This window comes from Hypanus sabinus, chromosome 3 (assembly GCF_030144855.1).
Source record: "Hypanus sabinus isolate sHypSab1 chromosome 3, sHypSab1.hap1, whole genome shotgun sequence".
NCBI classification, from domain to species: Eukaryota; Metazoa; Chordata; class Chondrichthyes; order Myliobatiformes; family Dasyatidae; genus Hypanus; species Hypanus sabinus.
This window is the reverse complement of record NC_082708.1, coordinates 141,033,698-141,053,752: the sequence shown is the minus strand read 5'-3', so window position 1 is coordinate 141,053,752 and position 20,055 is coordinate 141,033,698. Positions and strand designations below refer to the sequence as shown.

Here is a 20,055-nt window from a genome sequence, read left to right as displayed (position 1 = left end):
AAGAGAGTGGGTTCATGGCCAATTATTTTGCTCAGATTAGCTGTTCAGTCATAAGCATTGCTTGATTTTAAATCTGACCCCTTCAACCCCCTCCCCTTAGTTGTTCAAATTAGTCTCATGCAATCCTTTAAGGTCAACAATATCAAATATTTATTTAATTTAATTTAGAGAAATATGACAGAAAAATCGCTATTCTTTTGAAATAGTTGGTACCATGGAGTTATTGAATGGTTTGAAGAAAATTAAATTCTTTTGGGTATTGCAGTTGGTCAGATAGTTGCTCATTTAAAGTTTTCATTTGGTGCATCTCAATTTAAACAACTGTTATTTTCTACTAAGCAGTGTATGTCTTTATAAATTCCAGATCAAGGGTTATCTGCAGCAGACAGGGAAGCCAGTTTAGAGCTCATAAAGTTGGATATTTCGCGTACATTTCCTAACCTTTGCATTTTTCAGCAGGTAAATATGAAACTGAAAGGTTATTTTCTGCAGAATAATCTAAAAATCAATTATTGCTATACCTAAACTATTGTTATAACGTACTAAAAACAGATTGATTTTTAATTAGTTTAACCATTTACAGTTTGGTTATATCCCAAGGTTTAGTCATTTCTAACGAATGACTAATATGCAATATTACAGAATATGAACATAATTTCCTATAATTATACGCATCTTTGCGGTAAAGTATGTGATTGAAAGCAACTTGCTGATCACCACAGAATTATGTAAATCTTAAAATTAAATACTGAGCTTTATTATACAACTTGAAAAGTATTGAATCTTCCAAAGGTGCAGGCTCTCTGATTTTACAGTACTAAATTAAGAAGCTTTAACAATTTTGGTACCATTGTGAACAATTTTAGCAGTGTTACAAGATCAATAAAAAATGCCATCATTCATGCTTTGTAAGTGCAATGTTTATTTTTAAAAAAACAAAGCCAGAATTTTTACATGCGTTTGGAGGCTCACTGTAAAAGTGGATAGCTTTCTGCAAGCTAGTGATGTAATAGGAGCCTTCAGTGAAAACTATTTGTAGTGTTTTCTTTATATGAAGATTAAGTACTTTACAATGCCACTTAGTTTTCTGATAAAACTCTTGTCTATCCTTTCCTGCAGGGAGGGCCTTATTATGATATACTACACAATGTTCTCGGAGCATACACCTGTTATAGGCCTGATGTAGGATATGTAAGTTACCTCCACATACATCTAACAGCAGCACCTAATATGCCCCTTTTGATTGCAGCTTAAAACCTATCTCAGTAAGGTTTTATTTGCTTGTTTTAATGTATCATTGTTACAAGGTGTATTTAAAATATGAAGCTCACAACTGTACTGTAGATATTGAGTTGTAAATTTCATTTTTTAAGTGCAAGATGTTTAATTAAATGAAATGCAATGGTGAACATTTATTTTTGAAATTTATGTCTGAAATGGTAAGCTGAGAAAAATCTATTCTACCTCAAGGTGAAGGATGAAGTTGCTTATCCATAATTGCAAACTAGTTTAATTTGAGGCAGTGCAGGAAATGTTTAAAACAGACAGCATATGTGCAGAGAGGAAAATAAATGTTTCTGGTTGAGTTTTTCTCTCTAATGTTTTGGTACCTGGAATTATGATATTGTAACCATTAGTGAGAGTTGGTTGCAGGTGGGGCAGGACTGGCAGCTCAATGTTCTAGGGTTCCGTTGTTTTAGATGTGACAGAGCGGGAGGAATTAGAGGAGTGGTGTCAGTACTAGTCAAGGACAGACTGGAGCACTCATTTAGTGAGACGTTATGGATGGAACTGAGTAATAAAGGTATAACTATGTTAATCGGACTATATTACAGATCACCCAACAGTCCGAGGGATTTAGTGGAACAGATTTGTATAGAGATCGTAGACTTTTGCAAGAAACGCAAGGTTGTGATAGTAGGTGATTTTAACTTTCCATCCCATATTGTAGAAGGACTAGATGAGAGAGTTTGTTAGATGTACTCAGGAAAATTTTCTTAATCAATACATAGAATTCCCAATGAGAGAGTGTGCAATACAGTACTTGATTTCCTATTAGGGAAGGAGTCAGGGCACGTGACAGATGTTTGTGTTGAAGAACACGTTGTATCTAGTGATCACAATGCCAGCCATTAGTTTCAAAGTAAATATGCAAAAAGATGGGTGTGGGCTGCAGGTTGAGGTTCTAAATTGGAGAAGGGCCAATTTTGATGGCATCAGAAAGGATCTGACAAGTATGGAGTAGGACAGGCTGTTTTCTGGCAAAAGTGTACTTGGTAAGCGAGAGGCCTTCAAAGGTGAAATTTTGAGAATACAAAGATTTATGCGCCTGTGAGATTAAAAGGTAAAGATAACAGGCGGGGAACCTTGGCTTTCAAGAGATGAGACCCTGGTTAAGGAAAAAGAAACGGGTGCATAGCAGATGTAGGCAGGAAGGAACAAATGAGGTGCTTATGGAGTATAAGAAAAGCAAGAGAATACTTAAAAAGAAATCAGGAGGGCTAAAAGAAAGCATGAGGTTGTCTTAGCGGACAAGGTGAAGGAGACTCCTATGTTATTCTACAGATGTGTTAAAAGCAAAAGGATTACAAGGGATAAAATTGATCTATGAGAGATCAGAATGATAATCCCTGTGTAGAGTCAAGAGGAGTGGAGATCTTAAGGGCATCGAGCAGAATTGGATCATTTGGCCCATCGAGGCTGCTCAGCCATTTGGTCATAGCTGATTTATTTACCCTCATAATCCCATTCTCCTGCCTTCCTGCAACCTTTGACTCCCTTACTAATCAAGAACCTATCAACTTCCACTTTGCAGTCATCTATGGCAAAGAATTCTGTAGCTTCACCAACCACTGGCTGAGGAGATTCCTCCTTACCTCTATTCTAAAGGAATATCCTTCTATTCTGAGGCTTTTGCCTTTGGACCTAGACTGTCCCGCTATTAGAAATGCCCTTTCCATTTCCACTCTAGACCTTTCAATGTTTGAAGATTTGATTGAGATCCTCCCTCATTCTTATAAACTCCAGTGAGTACAAACCCAGAACCATCAAACACTCCCCATATGTTAACCTTTTCATTCCTGGGGTCATTCTCATAAACACCTGTGGACCCTCTCTAAAGCCACCACATTCTTTTTTAGAAATGGGCTCCAGACTGCTCTGTGCTCCAAATGTGATCTGATCAATGCCTTCAAAAGCCTCAGCATTACATCCTTGCTCTTGTATTCCACTCTTCTCAAAATGAATGTGAATATTGCATGTGCCTGCAGAGAGGAGAACGACGAAGAATCACGAGAATGGGGAGTAGGTAATGTTGAAGAGTTGAAAGATTTCCTAATGATTGAAACTCTGAGATCAGAGTTGCTGAAAATTTATGAAAGTGGAGTTTACAAAATTACTATTTTGGAGATGTATCTTTTGTTTGCAACAACCCAACTCTTATCTGTACAAATGCTGTAGCAGTGCAGTCTTTATGTAGTGAACAGGTTCTTTTATTGTGAATGTGACACTATGTTACAGGCAAATGTGTCAATTGTGTTAAATTATTTTAATTTGCCTTAGTAGTGTTGAGAAATCTAATGTTGACCCAAAGTAAAATTGGTGATCTGCTTCCTGCTAGTGTTGTTGACAAGATTGGAGAAAACCCATCTATATCAATTATTTGAAATGCCTTAAGATGTTGAATAATTAACAGTAGTATTTCAGCTTAACACACAAAATGCTGGAGGAACTCAGCAGGTCAAGCAGCATCTATGGATGAGAATAGATTTGATATTTTGGGGCAAGACCCTGCATAGGGAGTCAGTAATTCAGTTATGTAAAAATAATAGAATTGGTTTCTTGGCCCTCTTAATTTTTTTTGTCATTTTTTTCTGTCTGAATGTTACTTGTAGTCATGGAGATACAGTATGGAAACAGGTCCTTCAGGCCACCACATCCACATCACTCATCAGCCAGCCACTTTCAGTAACCCAACATTAATGCCCTATTTTATATTCTCCCCAATTCCCATCAGCTGCAGGCCAGGTTTACCACTCACCTACTTTTGAGGAAAAAATACAGGGATTAATGAAAGTAATAACCTGCATTTCTTTGGGATATAGGAGGGAGCAGGAGCACCTCGGGGAATCCCAGACAGTCCCAGGGAGAATGTGGAAATTTAGTATCAACAGTAATTGAGGTCAGGATTGAACCTGGTCTTTGCTACTGTGAAACAGCAGCTGTATAAACTGTACCACTACGCCTCTCCTTCACTTGATTAAATTATAGCCATTGATGGATGGTAACTCTAAACTTTATTCTTCAAAAGGTTCAGGGAATGTCTTTCATTGCTGCTGTGCTGATTCTAAACTTGGATACTGCAGATGCCTTCATTGCCTTTGCTAATTTATTGAACAAACCATGTCAAATGGCTTTTTTCCGTGTGGACCATAGCCTTGTGAGTATTTTAGTGTTTTAAACCTGCTATTGTAAAAATTTCTTAATATTAATCAGTTCTATGAGAAATTGAAAGTTATGTAATTTTTGAATTGTTCAATTAAAAGGTGGGATTATAAAGGTTAAGTTTTATTTCCAGAACAGCTTCCTCCCTCCTCAGTATTAATGGAAGAACATGGAGCCAAGAAGCAGATATGTTTTTATAATGACAAATGTTTGCATTGCAAAGCAGTATTAATGAAATAATGTTTTATATAATTTAATTTTGGGCTGTTTATGCCAGGATAATGGAAAAACTTGGTATGAAATTACAAAACATTTTAACAGCTGGAATTATTGAGTAGCTTGTTTCCTAACTTTTTTTATTTAATCATGGTTTACAGCACGGAGAGGTCCATATTCTATGGAAGAACTGCTGTGTTAAGTTGTCGTGTTATGTTTTTCTACAAGGAGGATCAATATGTCAATATATCTCCTTGGGCCATCTCAATAACAGCTTTGAATATTCTTTTTGAATGAGATGGAGGAGAGTTGGAAAAATATCTGTCTAATTTTGACTGCCTCTATCTTTAGCTCTAATATTATAACAATAGTTTTTCCAGCCAAATCTCTTTTAGTTTAATATGAACTGAAGATTGAATCAGAAATTCTTTGAATTCACTGGACAAAATTCCTAACATCTGGAAATTATAACAAAGCTGAAACAATTGGCCTATGCACAGTTTGGAAATGTATTTCAGCAGATATAAATCCTTACCATAAATTTGTGAATTTATTTATTAATACTGACTTGTTAATTAGTTTTTCATTTCAATTTAAACATCGCTGATCTTTTCCAATTAGAACTTCTGATAAGATGACCTGTCAAAGGCTTTTAGGCAATCCATTGGTGGGGCTTTACTTACCCACCTTCAATGCATTGGCTTACTCTTACAATGGTGGTGGTGGTGGTGGTGATGCTGACATAACATTATAAGCGCTGCAGGATTTTTTGTGGGTATGTAGACCAGCCTGGGTGAAGTGTGATCCCGCCCAGTAGTTCACAAACCAAGGGAAGATTGCAGGGGTGGGAAAAGAAATGGTGATTATAGCCGACAAAGATGCCTCAAAATTAATTTTAAAATGTGTATAATGAGGGGTCACATAGCTTTTGTTTCCTGGGAGACTGAGTGAAGGAATTTAATTTTTGACAAGATTTCAGAGGATATTAAAATTTCTATATGGTAATGTTTGTGCATTTGATTCTCTTACAGATGACACCAATGTTATGTTCACAATAGAGATGCTATCCTTTATGTATAGATCAGAAGAATTCTGAAAAATTGAAATGATTTAATTAATATAAAATGTTTTCCCCAAGTATAAATATGAATAGTTCCATAATTTTAAAACTAGCCTTTGCATAGAATAGAAAAATTGTTTCCTGCAAGCAGTGGAGATGGCTTTTATGTGAAGAATTTTATTGCAAATATTTTAAAATGTATAAATTAGCCTCTAGCAGAGAAAGATTAACAAGGTAATATGAAATGATAATAGTTAAATGTTGCCAAGTGTAATATTTTAAATAGTTCTCATTAATATGATTAAGCATTCATTTTATGAATAACTTAATGCATTCTTTTTACTCCATATAGATATTGAAATATTTTGCAGCCTTTGAGGTGTTCTTTGAAGAAAACCTGCCACGGTTATTCGCACATTTCAAGAAAAACAACCTTACCCCAGATATTTATTTAATTGACTGGTAATAGCTTTTTTTAAACGATCTGAGAATTTTAATAGGCCACTTTATTTGCAGTTTAGAACTACGTAATTCCATTCCTGACTATCACTTTTATATTTTGCCTTTCTTCAGATTGCTATATTTTTGGCTGATTTTTTTTATTCTATTAACTTATATACTTCATTCCTGATAGTTCTTCTCAAAATAATGGTGGCTGTTATCTCCAATCAGTTTTTTGAAGCTGTGGAGATATTCCTCACTCTATTTTTTCCATTACTGGCAAGACAGAATTTGATGCCCTCTATTGACTCTGCCACTAAAGCTTCTTCATAATGTGCTCTACATTGAGCGAGGTACATTGATTCTCAGTCCCTGGCTTTTTCTTTGAATTTCTGCCATGATTCTGCAGAAATCGAATCCCCTGTGACCAATAAGTGAGAGGCGGGCAAAGATTCCATCAATTTACAAAAAAATGCAGCTTAAAATGGAGTTATGTAACCTTGTCATCATAACTAATATATAACTGAGCTCTGACTTTTTCTATACTAGTGTAGAGCAAGAGTCACCAATCAACACTCCTAATCTTCCCAACTGTTGTAACATTGCTTATCTTTAGTACTAAAGTTCTGTTTTAATCTCTTATCTTCATACACCCGTTAAACATTAAAAAAGGGCACTATGAAAGCAAAGAAAAATCACTGAGAAAAATCACTTTGGTGCAAACTTTATACTGCATTGTGGAAGATCATCTAGCAATATTTAATATTATGAAAGTTTTTTGGAGATATCTTCAGGAAGCATTCCGTGTCTTCACGACATCATCATCCAATTTTAAGAAAAGCATATACATATATTATCCTTTAAACAATATTAAGCACACTTAATAGTGTTGAAAGGTAATAAATATTATGGTTAAATGTTATAATTTTAGCTATTGTGTTTACAATTTAGATTGGTAATTGGTTAAAGTTTTCTCAGAATCTGCACTTCCATGGTGGTATGCACCTTAGTGTTAAATGAAAATAAAGTGCTAAATTTTCTGAAACTATTGGCTTAAATCTATTGTGCTTCCAGTTCATTATTTTGCACTTAATGAACCTATTAGTGCCCACAGGTAAAATTGAATCATTACTTTGAAATTCCTAAATTATTCTTGATTTTCATGTAATGTCAGTACGTCTGATATAGAAACTGTACAGTCAGTGCCATTGAAACTATTTAGGCAGCATAGACAGCTGCCTAAACCTGTTAAATCCTAGTCATTTATTTTCAATTACCATGGCAGCCAATTGTAAAGTTTCTCCATAACCGTGAGTATGGTACCTATTTGGTGAAGGGAGTGTGATTTTTTTTTCAGTGAGCATTTTGAATTTAAAGGGTGCGGATTTTGACCCATGTTTAGTCAGATAACTTCAGTAAAGTGTTTAATAATCACTAAGCTAACATTGCTTATTCGTAAGCTTAGCATTATCATGGTTAGCTGTTTAGATTAAAAGAGATTGCTTTTACTTTCACTGTTCTACTTGAATACAAGGCACAGTAAGTTGCTTTAATGCCAACAACCTGTTTAAACTGTGGATTCTCTCCAAACTGAAAGCTAAGTGACTCTTGCCAGTAATTGTGCTGCATCTCCACTGATGGGAAGTGTAATTATGGTGTGATAAACCTGCCCTAGATATTTTCCATGGACATTAGCAAGAAGTATGGAAAAGAGTTGAGAAGAATGTGGATATTGCTAGTGAACTGGTTGCAGTTTTGTACAATTTTTGATAATTTGCATGTGTTTTGTACATGCCCAGATATTTTAGGAAGTGAAAGTCCAGACAGGGACAAATTCTGCCTTCACACTTTGAGCACCTTTCACCCTAATCTTAATAGTAAATAGATTTCTCTAACCATATCTCTCTCCAAAGGAAAGAAAAAGTCTCATTCCTTCAAGCATTGTGTATCTGTTCCCTTAAAATGTACTAACATTCCACTAATCAAATGAGGAAATGGAAGTTCTACTCTTTATGGGCCTTTGTTCAAGATGTATATTTGGTCGTGCAGGAATTTGACAGATTATAGGGAAAGCTGCATCTAGGTTAATTTAATCAAGCTTTTGCTGGTAATACATTGGACCAGATTTTGCTGGAATGGGCCAGTTGCCCAGAGTGGCCACCCCAAATGAATACACTTCTGGTTTGGATGCAGAGGACTGATTTTGTGATCCAGAGCATCAGCTTGACATGAGCAGCAGTGCAGGCTCCAGGGTCAACTGAAGTCCTAGTCCAAGCACCCAGAAAGTTTGGTGTGCTGTTGTTTTTTAAACACCACCAAACATTTAATAGCTAGCTTTAAATTTGATTAGCTAAAACAAATCAATTATTAAAATTAAAACATTGAACCAGACCAATTTTTTTTCCAATGACCTTGATCTCTCTGCTTTGCTCTATGCAACTCTATTATCCCCATTTAATCAGTGAGGCCCAAGTTCTTCACTGCTGTTTTGTTTTTAAAGAGATCTGCTTATTTTCCTAGCATTGGTTGATGGAGGGAGGATTGCACAGAGCATCTTGATAAATACTACTCACTTCTATCGTTTAAGTTAGCAGACCAGAAACTCATAAAATAGGATAAATTATCTATACTTGAGTAAGTAATTGTTAGCAGTTTGTTCAGAACCATTGGCATTTGCCAATTAAAATCTGAATAGTTGCTCTTCCAATGAGAGGTTTTTCTGAAGAAAGAAGCGGGTGTCAGGTGCAATATTTAGTCTTTTTTGCAGTTACAATTACAAATGTTCTAAGTATTTCATAATTGGAATTAATACTGTACAACTTTCTTCAGGATATTCACTCTGTACAGTAAATCCTTCCCTCTGGACCTTGCTTGTCGTGTCTGGGATGTGTTCTGTCGTGATGGGGAGGAATTTCTTTTCCGAACTGCTCTGGGAATCTTAAAGCTTTATGAAGATATTTTGACGCAAATGGATTTTATCCACATGGCACAGTTCCTGACCAAGCTCCCTGAAGACGTGTTGTCAGAGGATCTGTTTGGAGCCATCGCAGCCATTCAGATGCAGAGCAGAAATAAAAAGTGGGCTCAGGTAAGTCCCTATTATCATGAGATGATGCATTACAATGTATTAATGCAATGTACTTTTCCTCTGAAGGTATTTTAAATTGATTTATTGCAATATACAGTAGGCAGGTGACTTTACATTTCTTTTCCATAGCACTGTTTTTGACTCAAATTCAATTGCATTTCTTCAATGCTTTGTTTCATCTGGTTCAATTTAAACATTAATAGGCATGAAAATTAGCACAAAATACTGCAGATGCTGGTGATCTGAGCTTTTAAATGCTGTAAATTGAGTCAGGCAGCATCTGCAGAGGGAAAATGGTTAATGATTCAAATCATTCATCTGTCTTACTTGGGGATAGTTAGGGATAAAATGAAGAGATGTGGAAGGGACATCAGAAAGCAAACAAATGTAGACTATACGACATAGGAGCAGAATTAGGCAGTCTGGCCCATCGAGTCTGCTCTGCCATTTCATCATGGCTGATTGATTTTTCCTCTCAACCCCAATCTTCTGCCTCCACCCCGTATTCCTTCATGTCCTGACCACTGAAGAATCTATCAACCTTTTCCTTAATATACATACAGACTTGGCCTGCACCCCTGCCTGTGGCAACAAATTCCATAGATTCGCCACTCCCTAGCTAACAAAACTCCTCATCTCCATTCTAAAAGGATGCCCCTCTATTCTGATGCTGGGTGTCCTCTGGTCTTGGACTCCTCCACCATAGGAAACATCCTCTTCATATCCACTCTACCAAGGCCTTTCACCATTTGATAATTTCCCTTTGAGAGGATTTGAATACAGAAGTAAGGAAGTCGTAAACAAACTTCTATAGGTGTGCAGTGGAGAGTATATTGACTGGCTGCATCACAGCCTGGTTTGGAAAAACCAATGCCCTTGAATGGAAAATGCTACAAAACATGGTGCAGATAGCCCAATCAATCATGAGTAAAGCACTCTCCAACATTGTGTACACAGAGTGTTGTCACAGGAAAGTAGCATCCATCATTAGGGAGTCCCATGACCCAGGTCATGCTCTCTTCTCGCCGTTGCCATCAGAAAGGAGGTACAGGAGCCTCAGGACTCTCACCACCAGAATCAGGAACTGTTATTGACCTTCAACCATTAGGCTCTTAAACTAAAGGGGATAACTTCACTCAATTTCATTTGCCGCATCACTGAACTGTTCCCACAAGCTATAGACTCATTTTCAAGGACTCTATCTTGTGTACTCAATATTGATTGCTTATTATTATTTCATTCTCTTTGTATCTGCATAGTTTGTCTTTTGCATGCTGGTCGAACACCCAAGTTGGTGCAGTCTTTCATTGATTCTATTATGGTTATTGGATTTACTGAGTATGCCTGCAAGAAAAGAAAATGAATCTCAGGGTTAAATGTTGTGACATATGTACATTGTTAATAACTTTAAGCTGTGAACTTTGTTACTGTATCAGGCCTTGCTGAGATCACATCGAAAGTTTTGTGAAAAGCTTTGTGTCTTTTCTAGGTGAATATCCACTTCCTGCTAAAAAGAAATTCAGCAAAAAAAAACAGATTCATCATATGAGGAGAGGTTGGGAGATCTTTTCAAAACATAACTAGATGACTAAATGTGTTCAGGAAAGATGTTCTCTGTGGTAGAGTTATCTGGAACCGGCAGCACCATTTCAGGTTAAGGGGTCAGCTGTTTGAAGAGAAAAACTTCCTTCATGCAGAATGTTGAACGTTTGCAACCACTTTCCTGGAAGACTGGAGATTTGGTCTTTGTGTTCATTTTTAACATTAAGGGAATAGTGCTGAAAGGTGGCAGCGATAGATGAGCCATGTTGAATGGCATAACAGTCTCAGGCTAGAGACCAACAGTAGTGCTACAAAGTTTGTGAACTCTGTAGAATTTTCTCTGTTTCTGCATAAATATGACCTAAGATGTGATCAGATCTTCACACAAGATAAACTAGATAAAGAGAGCCCAATTAAATCCCACAAAAATTATACTTATTTATTTATTGGAAAGAAAGATCCAATATTATATGTATTTGTTGGAAAAACTATGTGAACCTCTAGGGTAATGCCTTCTACAAAAGCTATTTGGAGTCATATGTTCCAATCAATGAGATGATATTGGAGGCATGGGTTGTAGCTGTGCTCTACACTATATATATTTAAAAAATACACAAGGTCCAGTTACAGAGCTTGCCCTTCTCAAGAAAGATCTGTTTATGTGCACCATGCCTCGATCAAAACAACATTCAGAGGACATTGGAAGACGAAGTATAGAGATGCATAAAGCTGGAAAAGGCTACAAAAGCATTTCTAAAGACCTGAGTCTTCATCAGTCCACAGTAAGAGAAATTGTCTACAAATGGTGGAAACTCGGTACTGTTGCTACTCTCCCTAGAAATGGGCATCCTACAGAGATCACACCGGGAGCACAACGTGCAATGCTGAAGGAGGTGAAAAAGAAACCAATGGTAACATCAAAAGACCTACAGAAATCTCTAGAACTTGCTAAAGTCTCTGATCGTGTGTTCACCATAAGAAAAACACTGAACAAGAATGGTGTTCATGGAAGGACACCATGGAGGAAACCACTGCTCTCCAAGACAAAATTGATGCACATCTCAAGTTTGCAAAAGAACACCTGAATGTTCTACAATGCTTCTGGGACAATGTTCTTTGGAAAGATGAGACAAAAGTTGAACATTTTGGCAGAAATACGTATTGCTGTGTTTAGAGGAAAAAGGGCACTGCATACCAACATCAAAACCTATGAAGAATGGTGGAAGGAGCATAATGGTTTGGGCTGCTTTGCTGCATCAGGGCCTGGACAGCTTGCAGTCATTGAGGGAACAATGAATTCAAAGTTGTATCAAGACATTTTACAGGAGAATCACCTGAAGGTTAATAGAAGTTGGATATTGCAACAAGACAACGATCCGAAAGACAAGAGTAAATCAACAACAAAATGGTTTAAAAAGAATTTTTTTGTTTCTGAATGGCTGAGTCAAAGTGTTGACCTTAATTCTGTAGAAATGTTGTGGAAGGACCTGAAGCAGGCAGTTCATGCAAGGAAGCCTACCAACATCATGAGGAGTGGCCTAAAATTCCTGTAAGCCAAAATGCAAGACTGATAAACAGTTACTTGAAATGTTTGGTTGAAGGTATTGCTGTACAAGGGGGTGGCACCAATTACTGAAAGCAAAGGTTCACATACTTTTACCAGCAAATACATGTAATATTGGATCATTTTTCTCAATAAGTAAATGGGCAAGTATAATGCTTTTTGTGTTGTTGTTCAATTGGCATTTCTTTATCTAGTTTTAGGACTTGCATGAATATCTGATCATGTTTTAGGTCATATATGCAGAAATAGAGAAAGTTCGATAGGGTTCACAAACTTCATAGCACCACTTTATTTCCCCTCTTTAATCAGCCCATTAAATTCATTAAAGCAACACACACCAAATGAAGCATCCATGGAAAAGAGTACAGTCAACGTTTTGAGCTGAGACCCTTCATCAGAACTGGAGAAAAAAAGATGAGGAGTTAGGGTTAGAATTCATTAAAAGGTTGGAAGGTGGGTCACAGGAAAAACCTGTTGGAATTTGGGATTAAAGAATATTGGTGTCAGAAAATGGAATTTTTGCCCATGAACAGATTTATGTAGATTGCTACTTTTTAGAAGTGGGTTGTATTTGTGGTTTGACTTTGGAGTTAACTAGCTTATCAGCATACTTATGGGACTGTAACATATAAAATTTTCATTAATTTTGACTGGCATGATAAATTAAGATCCTGAGAAAGATTTTTTTTGTGGAAATGTAATGAACTGAGTCTAGTTCCAGTAGCAACATTTAATTGGCTTTTGTATTTCATGGGATACTTGTTCTACTGCTCAGTAGTTTTTTTTATCCCCCTTGCATAATATGGAACTTAACCATAGAACGTTGCAGCACAGAAACAGGCCCTTTGGCCCTTGGCTGTGCTGAACCATTTTTCTGCCGAGTCCCACTGACCTGGACCTGGACCATACCCCTCCATCCCTCCATTATCCCTCTCATCCATGTTCCTGTCCAAGTTTTTCTTAAATATTAAAACTGAGCCCATTTCATCTGGCAGCTCATTCCACACTCTCACCACTCTCTGTGTGGAACCCCCCCCCCCCCATGTTCCCTTTAAACTTTTCCCCCTTCACCCTTAACCCATGTCCTCTGTTTTTTTTTCTCCCCTGGCCTCGTGGAAAAAGCCTGCTTGCATTCACTCTATCTATACCCATCATAATTTTATATACCTCTATCAAATCTCCCCTCATTCTTCTACGCTCCGGGGAATAAAATCCTAACCTATTCAACCTTTCTCTGTAACTCAGTTTCTCAAGTCCCAGCAACATCCTTGTAAACCTTCTCTGCACTCTTTCAACCTTATTAATAGCCTTCCTGTAATTAGGTGACCAAAACTGCACACAATACTCCAAAATCAGCCTCACCGCTTCCAACTCTTATACTCAGTGCTTTGATCTATAAAGGCCAATGTACCAAAAGCTCTCTTTTCAACCCTATCTACCTGTGATGCCACTTTTAGGGAATTTTGTATCTGTATTTCCAGATCCCTCTGTTCTATTGCACTCCTCAGTGTCTGACCATTTACCTTGTATGTTCTACCTTGGTTTGTCATTCCAAAGTGCAATACATCACACTTGTCTGTATTAAACTCCATCTGCCATTTTTCAGCCCATTCTTCCATATGATTCAAATCCCTCTGCAGGCTTTGGAAACCCTCCTCACTGTCCACTGCACCTCCAATCTTTGTATCATCAGCAAATTTGCTGATCCAATTTACCACATTATCATCCAGATCATTGACATAGATGACAAATAACAATGGACCCAGCACCGATCCCTGTGACACACCACTAGTCACAGGCTGTCACTCAGAAAAGCAATCCTCCACTACCACTCTCTCTCCCCCATTGATCCAATGTCTAATCCAATTTACTACCTCACCACGTATACCTAGTGACTGAATCTTCCTAACTAACCTCCCATGCGGGACCTTGTCAAAGGCCTTACTGAAGTCCATGCAGACAACATCCACTGCCTTCCCTTCATCCACTTTCCTGGTAACTGTCTCGAAAAACTCTTAATAGATTGGTTAAGCATGACCTACCATGCACAAAGCCATGTTGACTCTCCCTAATAAGTCCCAGTCTAACCAAATACTTGGAGATCATATCTCTTAGTACTCCTTCCAATAATTTACTTACTACTGACGTCAAACCTACTGGCCTATAATTTCCTGGATTACTTTTAGAGCCTTTTTTAAACAACGGAACAACATGAGCTATCCTCCAATCCTTGAGACCTCTCCCGTAGATACTGACATTTAAAAAATATCTGCCAGGGCCCCTGCAATTTCAACACTAGTCTCCTTCAAGGTCCCAGGGAATACCCTGTCAGGTCCTGGGAATTTATCTACTCTGATTTGCCTCAAGACAGCAAGCACCTCCTCCTCTTCAATCAGTATAGGTTCCATAACCTCGCTACTTGTTTGCCTTATTTCCATAGACTTCATGCCAGTTTCCTTAGTAAATAAAGACAAAAAACAACCTATTTAAGATCTCCCCCATTTCTTTTGGTTCCATACATAGCCGACCACTCTGATCTTCAAGAGGACCAATTTTAACCCTTACTATCCTTTTGCTCTTAATATACCTGTAGAAGCTCTTAGGATTATCCTTCACCTTGACTGCCAAAGCAATCTCATATCTTTTAGCCCTCCTAATTTCTTTCTTAAGTTTTTTTTTGCACTTTTTATACTCTTCAAGCACCTTATTTGTTCCCTGTTTCTGTAAATGTTATACAGCTCTCTCTTCTTTATCAGAGTTCCAATATCTCTAGAGAACCATGGTTCCTTATTCTTATTCACTTTGCCTTTAATCCTGACAGGAACATACAAACTCTGCACTCTCAAAATTTCTCCTTTGAAGGCCTCCCACTTAGCAATCACATCCTTGCCAGAGAATAACCTGTCCCAAACCACACTTTTTAGGTCCTTTCTCATTTCTTCAAATTTGTCATTCTTCCAGTTTAGAAACGTTTGTTACATATTAGTTTTATATAAGTTAACATATTTGGTCACTCCACTTTTGCAACAAATTGGCATGAAATGCCTGATTTATCAAAATGTTCTCCATTTTTAACTGCAGGCTTCCATATTTCAAATTGCATTATGCCTACCTGTGATACAGCTCTATTACTAAGACTGAATCTTGAGAAATAATCTGATGCTTTCAGTGTTTTTTTGTGTCTAAATAATTTTTTCTGCATTTTCAGATACTCTCAGCATTGCAAAAGGATTCGAGGGAGCTGGATAAAGGAAGTCCTGCTATGAAGCGATGACCTGTGTATTTGAATGTTTGAAGCCATGTTGTAGTAAATTGTGTGTTTGGTTCAAAAAATGAAAACAATGACTATGTTGCAGTGATGGGTTTCTTGCTGCGATTTACAACATCGTGTTGTTTGATACGAATGCTGGAGTAAGCCTTAAAAGAATATATTTACATAATTTAACTTGTGGATGCAGCCTTAAGAATTTGCACAGCCTCATCTCCTATGTATCACATGCCATTTGTAAAACCAGTTTTAATCCCAGCAATTGAAAACAAAATATTTATTATACATCAGTATGCCATCAGTGCATTCTCAGATATGTCCACTGTGATTAATAAATCTTTCAATTCCAGACAGTGGAATGTTGTCACTAAATGTGGCAGCTTGTCTTTCAGCTTTCCTTTCTTTTTGTCATTCTATTTTCAATTAAGTGCAGGGAACATCAAATTGAAACTATAAATCCTGTGTTTCCACCTTGTTTCCAGTTCATTTGACTTACATTTAATAGTTCGTTCCATTCAACTTCAGTCCTGTTATTGAATGTTTGTTGCCCTTCCACTGCCTAAATTACATCTTGTTTTACATATAATTACAGAATCCTATCCTTGCATTTGACTTAATTCTTCTGTACTTAAATGGGACAACACAATGGCTGCATCTATTCATCACAAACTGTTTCGAATCATACCACTATATTTTTTCCCATAAGCTTTCAATTTGAAGTAGAGCTGCTGTCATTTTGTTGCTTCCCATGCAAATACTGGAGACATAAAACAATATGATTTTAGCAGCAAAAATAAATTATCTATGGACAACAAAATGTAATACAGTTCCTACTTCATTATAAAATGTTCAGAGTAACTCTGGCCTTACTACACTGCAATTAAAAAGGTAACTAAAAGTTGTCATATGAAAATGGGTTAAACACTATTTTTACAGTAAGGAACGATTGATGTGTGCAAACAGAAGATGAAGCTGTGTGGTTGTGTACTCAAAAGTGATATATTTCTTGGTAATCTTTAGCTCAGGGCATTTTTCTCTATGAAATTAAATGGCTTCAATGTACCACCAGAAATTTAAAAGACTAAAATATACACTTTCTTTTTAATAGCTGCTTGAATTGTAGGTGGTGATCTCACTTGTATCTTTTGTGACCTTATACTAGCACTTTCATAACAACCTCTTGGAAAAATCAGAATATCGCATAGAAGTTGGGAATTTTGGAGTTTGGTTACAATCAAGGTGACACGTGCTCGTACACGTGTGGCCATTTGTCACATTAAGCTTAACCCCTGGGTAACTATTCTACCATTGCGGCATCTCAACCATTCAGTCCCAAACCAATTTTTGCATCTCTGTTCTCAATAGGGGTTATTTGGAGCACTAACAATTTTTGTCTATGTACTTTGTTTCAGTACCTAGCAGTCCAGCACCAGCATACAGAGAGAGCTGATTTCAGCATAAGCCATTGTTTCAATGTGCAACTTTGGAGTCTGTTAACAAACACTGAGGTTCTTCAGACAGTGAGATATTTCAATAAGATAAAATAATCTTGTGCCGTTCTGAATTCAACCTAGATTGTTTTGAGCCATTGATACTGGAATTTCTTACTATTGCTGCATGTTGGAGCAAGATACTGAATTGTTGATGTGCAATTTGTTTCACGACAGTTGCTGATTAGCACAGTCTGGTAACGATGTGACTTGATAGAGCTAGCACCAAACATTTAAAATGGATTTTATTTCAAGTTGTTGGGTTAACTTGCTTTTAGGATTATATGGTTAATTTGTAAAACAGTTCCAATTGCATTCCCATTTAACCTCAAACTCGGTTTTATGATCAGTTTGTTTTTTTTTCATATATTGAACTTAATTACATTTCTGAAGGAAGAAAACCTTGAGTTTAATGAGCGCAGATGCAATAACTTGCAGGACCAGATGTTTTAACGAGTGAACAAACTTTTCTTCAGGATAGGGACTGCCCATGGTATCAAAATCTAATTTGTAGACTGTATGATCATCACTGTGCATGCTTCTAAGTGGATTGATGTACTGTATAATATTCCTTTAATCATCAGTAGTAGGATAGAATCTCAGTCCCATCTAGTATGAATTATCATTTAAATTTGGGAGTAATGCACATCACTTAATAATTTGAAAGGCAATTTGAATTTAGCAAAATATTCCATATTTTACCAACTTAAAATACAACTGAAACAAAAGGAAGCATGTAACCTTACAATAGCTGGGAATGCATTTTATTCTGGGACCGTGCAAAATAAACAGTTATGTTAATATCTGTGCATTTGTGTTCTTGAAAAAAACAACTCTGGCCAGTGTTGACCACTTTACAAGATCACTATCTCAATGGATTTTGCAAAAATGAACTATAACTCAGCCCAGTCATTTGCTGTTGACTGCTTTTGGAGATCCAAATATCATACTGAGGCTCTATTAGCAGAGTGATCTGTTTGCACTTGTGTATAATATCTGTAATTGGTACTTGTCAACTTTGTCTTCAGTTCTGTGTGTTGTACTCCATCATATAGCGCTTTTTTTTGTAGATGTTCATCATGCAGTGAAGATTTATTTTAGTAGTATGAATTAAATGCTGCAATAATTGAATATTTGCACAGTTTTGAAAGAATTCATTGTGAAATATACTCTTCTGGGGTGTAGTAATTGAAGTGAGGATTCTTTCTTGAATTTGATAAGGTTTGAAGCACTTAGTGACAAACAATGCAATTAATATGTATATATGTCTCAATTTAGCTATTATTTCATTGTACAGATTTTAATGTTTAACAATTGTCTGTTTTGACAGATCATTTCATTGTGACTGAAGTGTGATTTATTATTTTGTTACTGGATCTTGGCACTGGAAGTTATTTTTCTCACATTTTAAATGTTCTTAATTGTACACCCTGTGGCATATTATTGACACCATTTCAACTCTGTGAAGTGGTGTTTTAAAAAGCACGGCCGCCATTTTAATAATGATACACGCCCTATTAATGTTTAGTTTACTTTTATCCTGGGCATAAGTGATTTAAACTGAATGAGGTTACCAGATTATGAAAGAAATTATACTGATGCAGAACATTGGATTTTCCTCCAAATGTAAATAAGTTGTTTTCCTAAATAAAAATGGATTTAGAGAAATGTTTTGTCTTGTTTATTAATAGTCCTGATGCTCTTCAGTTGTGATTAAATTCTGGAAACATTTTAAACCAACTACAAGTGACTTCAACACTGAGTATGTCTTTCTAAATATCAATGGTTGACATCAAATGTTTTGGTCATGGGTTAAAGGAGAATTTGCCCATTTTGACATTGAAGAAGATGCCGTGAAATCAGAGTGAAGTTTATTCACAGTACATTTTTACCTCCTGTTGTGATGAATCATGATTGGATTTGTATTGAACTACCTGCTGCAGCATGTAGTCATAGATTCTTATCAGCACAGAAACAGAACCTTTGGCCCAACTTAATGTTAGATGGTAGCACGATATTAATATGCAGCAGCCTCTCCGGACTCTGGGGATTGCCAAAAGTTATGTGGATTTTCTGGTGTAGTCTGTTTTGTCATATGCTTTTGTGATATAATTCTGGAGGAACGTTGTCTCATTTTTTAACTGCATTGCATTTGTGGTTTCTAAATGACAATAAACTGAATCTGAATCTGAACTTCTCCATGCTGACTCTGTTGCCCAGCAAGCTAGCTCCATCTGCACAACCATGCTACATAGACCTCTAAATATGTGTCCATGTACTTATCTATTTAACTTGTAAATGCTGATAATGTGCCTGCCTCAACCACTATTTTTGGCAGTTGGTTGCAAGTTTCCCCTTTTTGCTTTAGGAAGCTGCCCTTTATGTCCTCCTTGCTTCTGATTTTTAAAAAAACACAATTTGAAACAAATTATCTGCTACTCTTTAATTCCGAAGGGATGTAAGAATCCAAAGATTGCAACCTGTGAATATTAGTTAACTTACTACACTGACTTTTTGTTTTCAAAGACCAGCAATATATTAAGGGTAGCATGGAATAGTCAATGTAGTGCAAGATTCTTACTCCCACTGAGTTACTTCTCTTTGGGAATCTGCATTAGAGGAAATGAATACCTTTTGTCAGGACAGTCACCTTGATATCAAATTCCATCTGCTAGAGTCATTGCAGAACACTCCCTGTAAGAAGGCTCCGTTTCAACAGCACCTCCACCAGAACACCCTTGCCAAGATCTTCCATATCAGCTTGCCTCATGAGTCTGTCATCAAAATAAACCAAGTTGTATTACACCTGGGGAACTAACAGAACCATGGATTGTGCTTATAGGAGTTCCAGTTGGTTAAAATGTTCCACATATTTAAGTTTCCCTTTTGAAAAGTAGCAAAAGCTATTTTCATGACCTCAACAAATGTATCTGCACTACCCAC

At 36.8% G+C, this 20,055-nt stretch overlaps 1 protein-coding gene across 2 annotated transcripts in view; it reads left to right on the top strand.

Moving 5' to 3' along the window:
- Nucleotides 1-19,234, top strand: part of LOC132391700 (TBC1 domain family member 14-like) — a 76,658-nt gene extending 57,424 nt beyond the window's left edge. Inside the window, exons 9-14 of one of the 2 annotated variants that reach the window (XM_059965246.1) lie at nucleotides 365-459; nucleotides 1,120-1,191; nucleotides 4,310-4,438; nucleotides 6,072-6,181; nucleotides 8,990-9,248; nucleotides 15,563-19,234. In XM_059965246.1, the coding sequence (XP_059821229.1) occupies nucleotides 365-459; nucleotides 1,120-1,191; nucleotides 4,310-4,438; nucleotides 6,072-6,181; nucleotides 8,990-9,248; nucleotides 15,563-15,628 (731 nt within the window). In that variant the 3' untranslated portion in view covers nucleotides 15,629-19,234. The remainder of the gene's footprint in view (nucleotides 1-364; nucleotides 460-1,119; nucleotides 1,192-4,309; nucleotides 4,439-6,071; nucleotides 6,182-8,989; nucleotides 9,249-15,562) is intronic. The other variant, XM_059965247.1, reaches the window with a different exon arrangement.
- The last annotated feature ends 821 nt before the right edge of the window (nucleotides 19,235-20,055 follow it).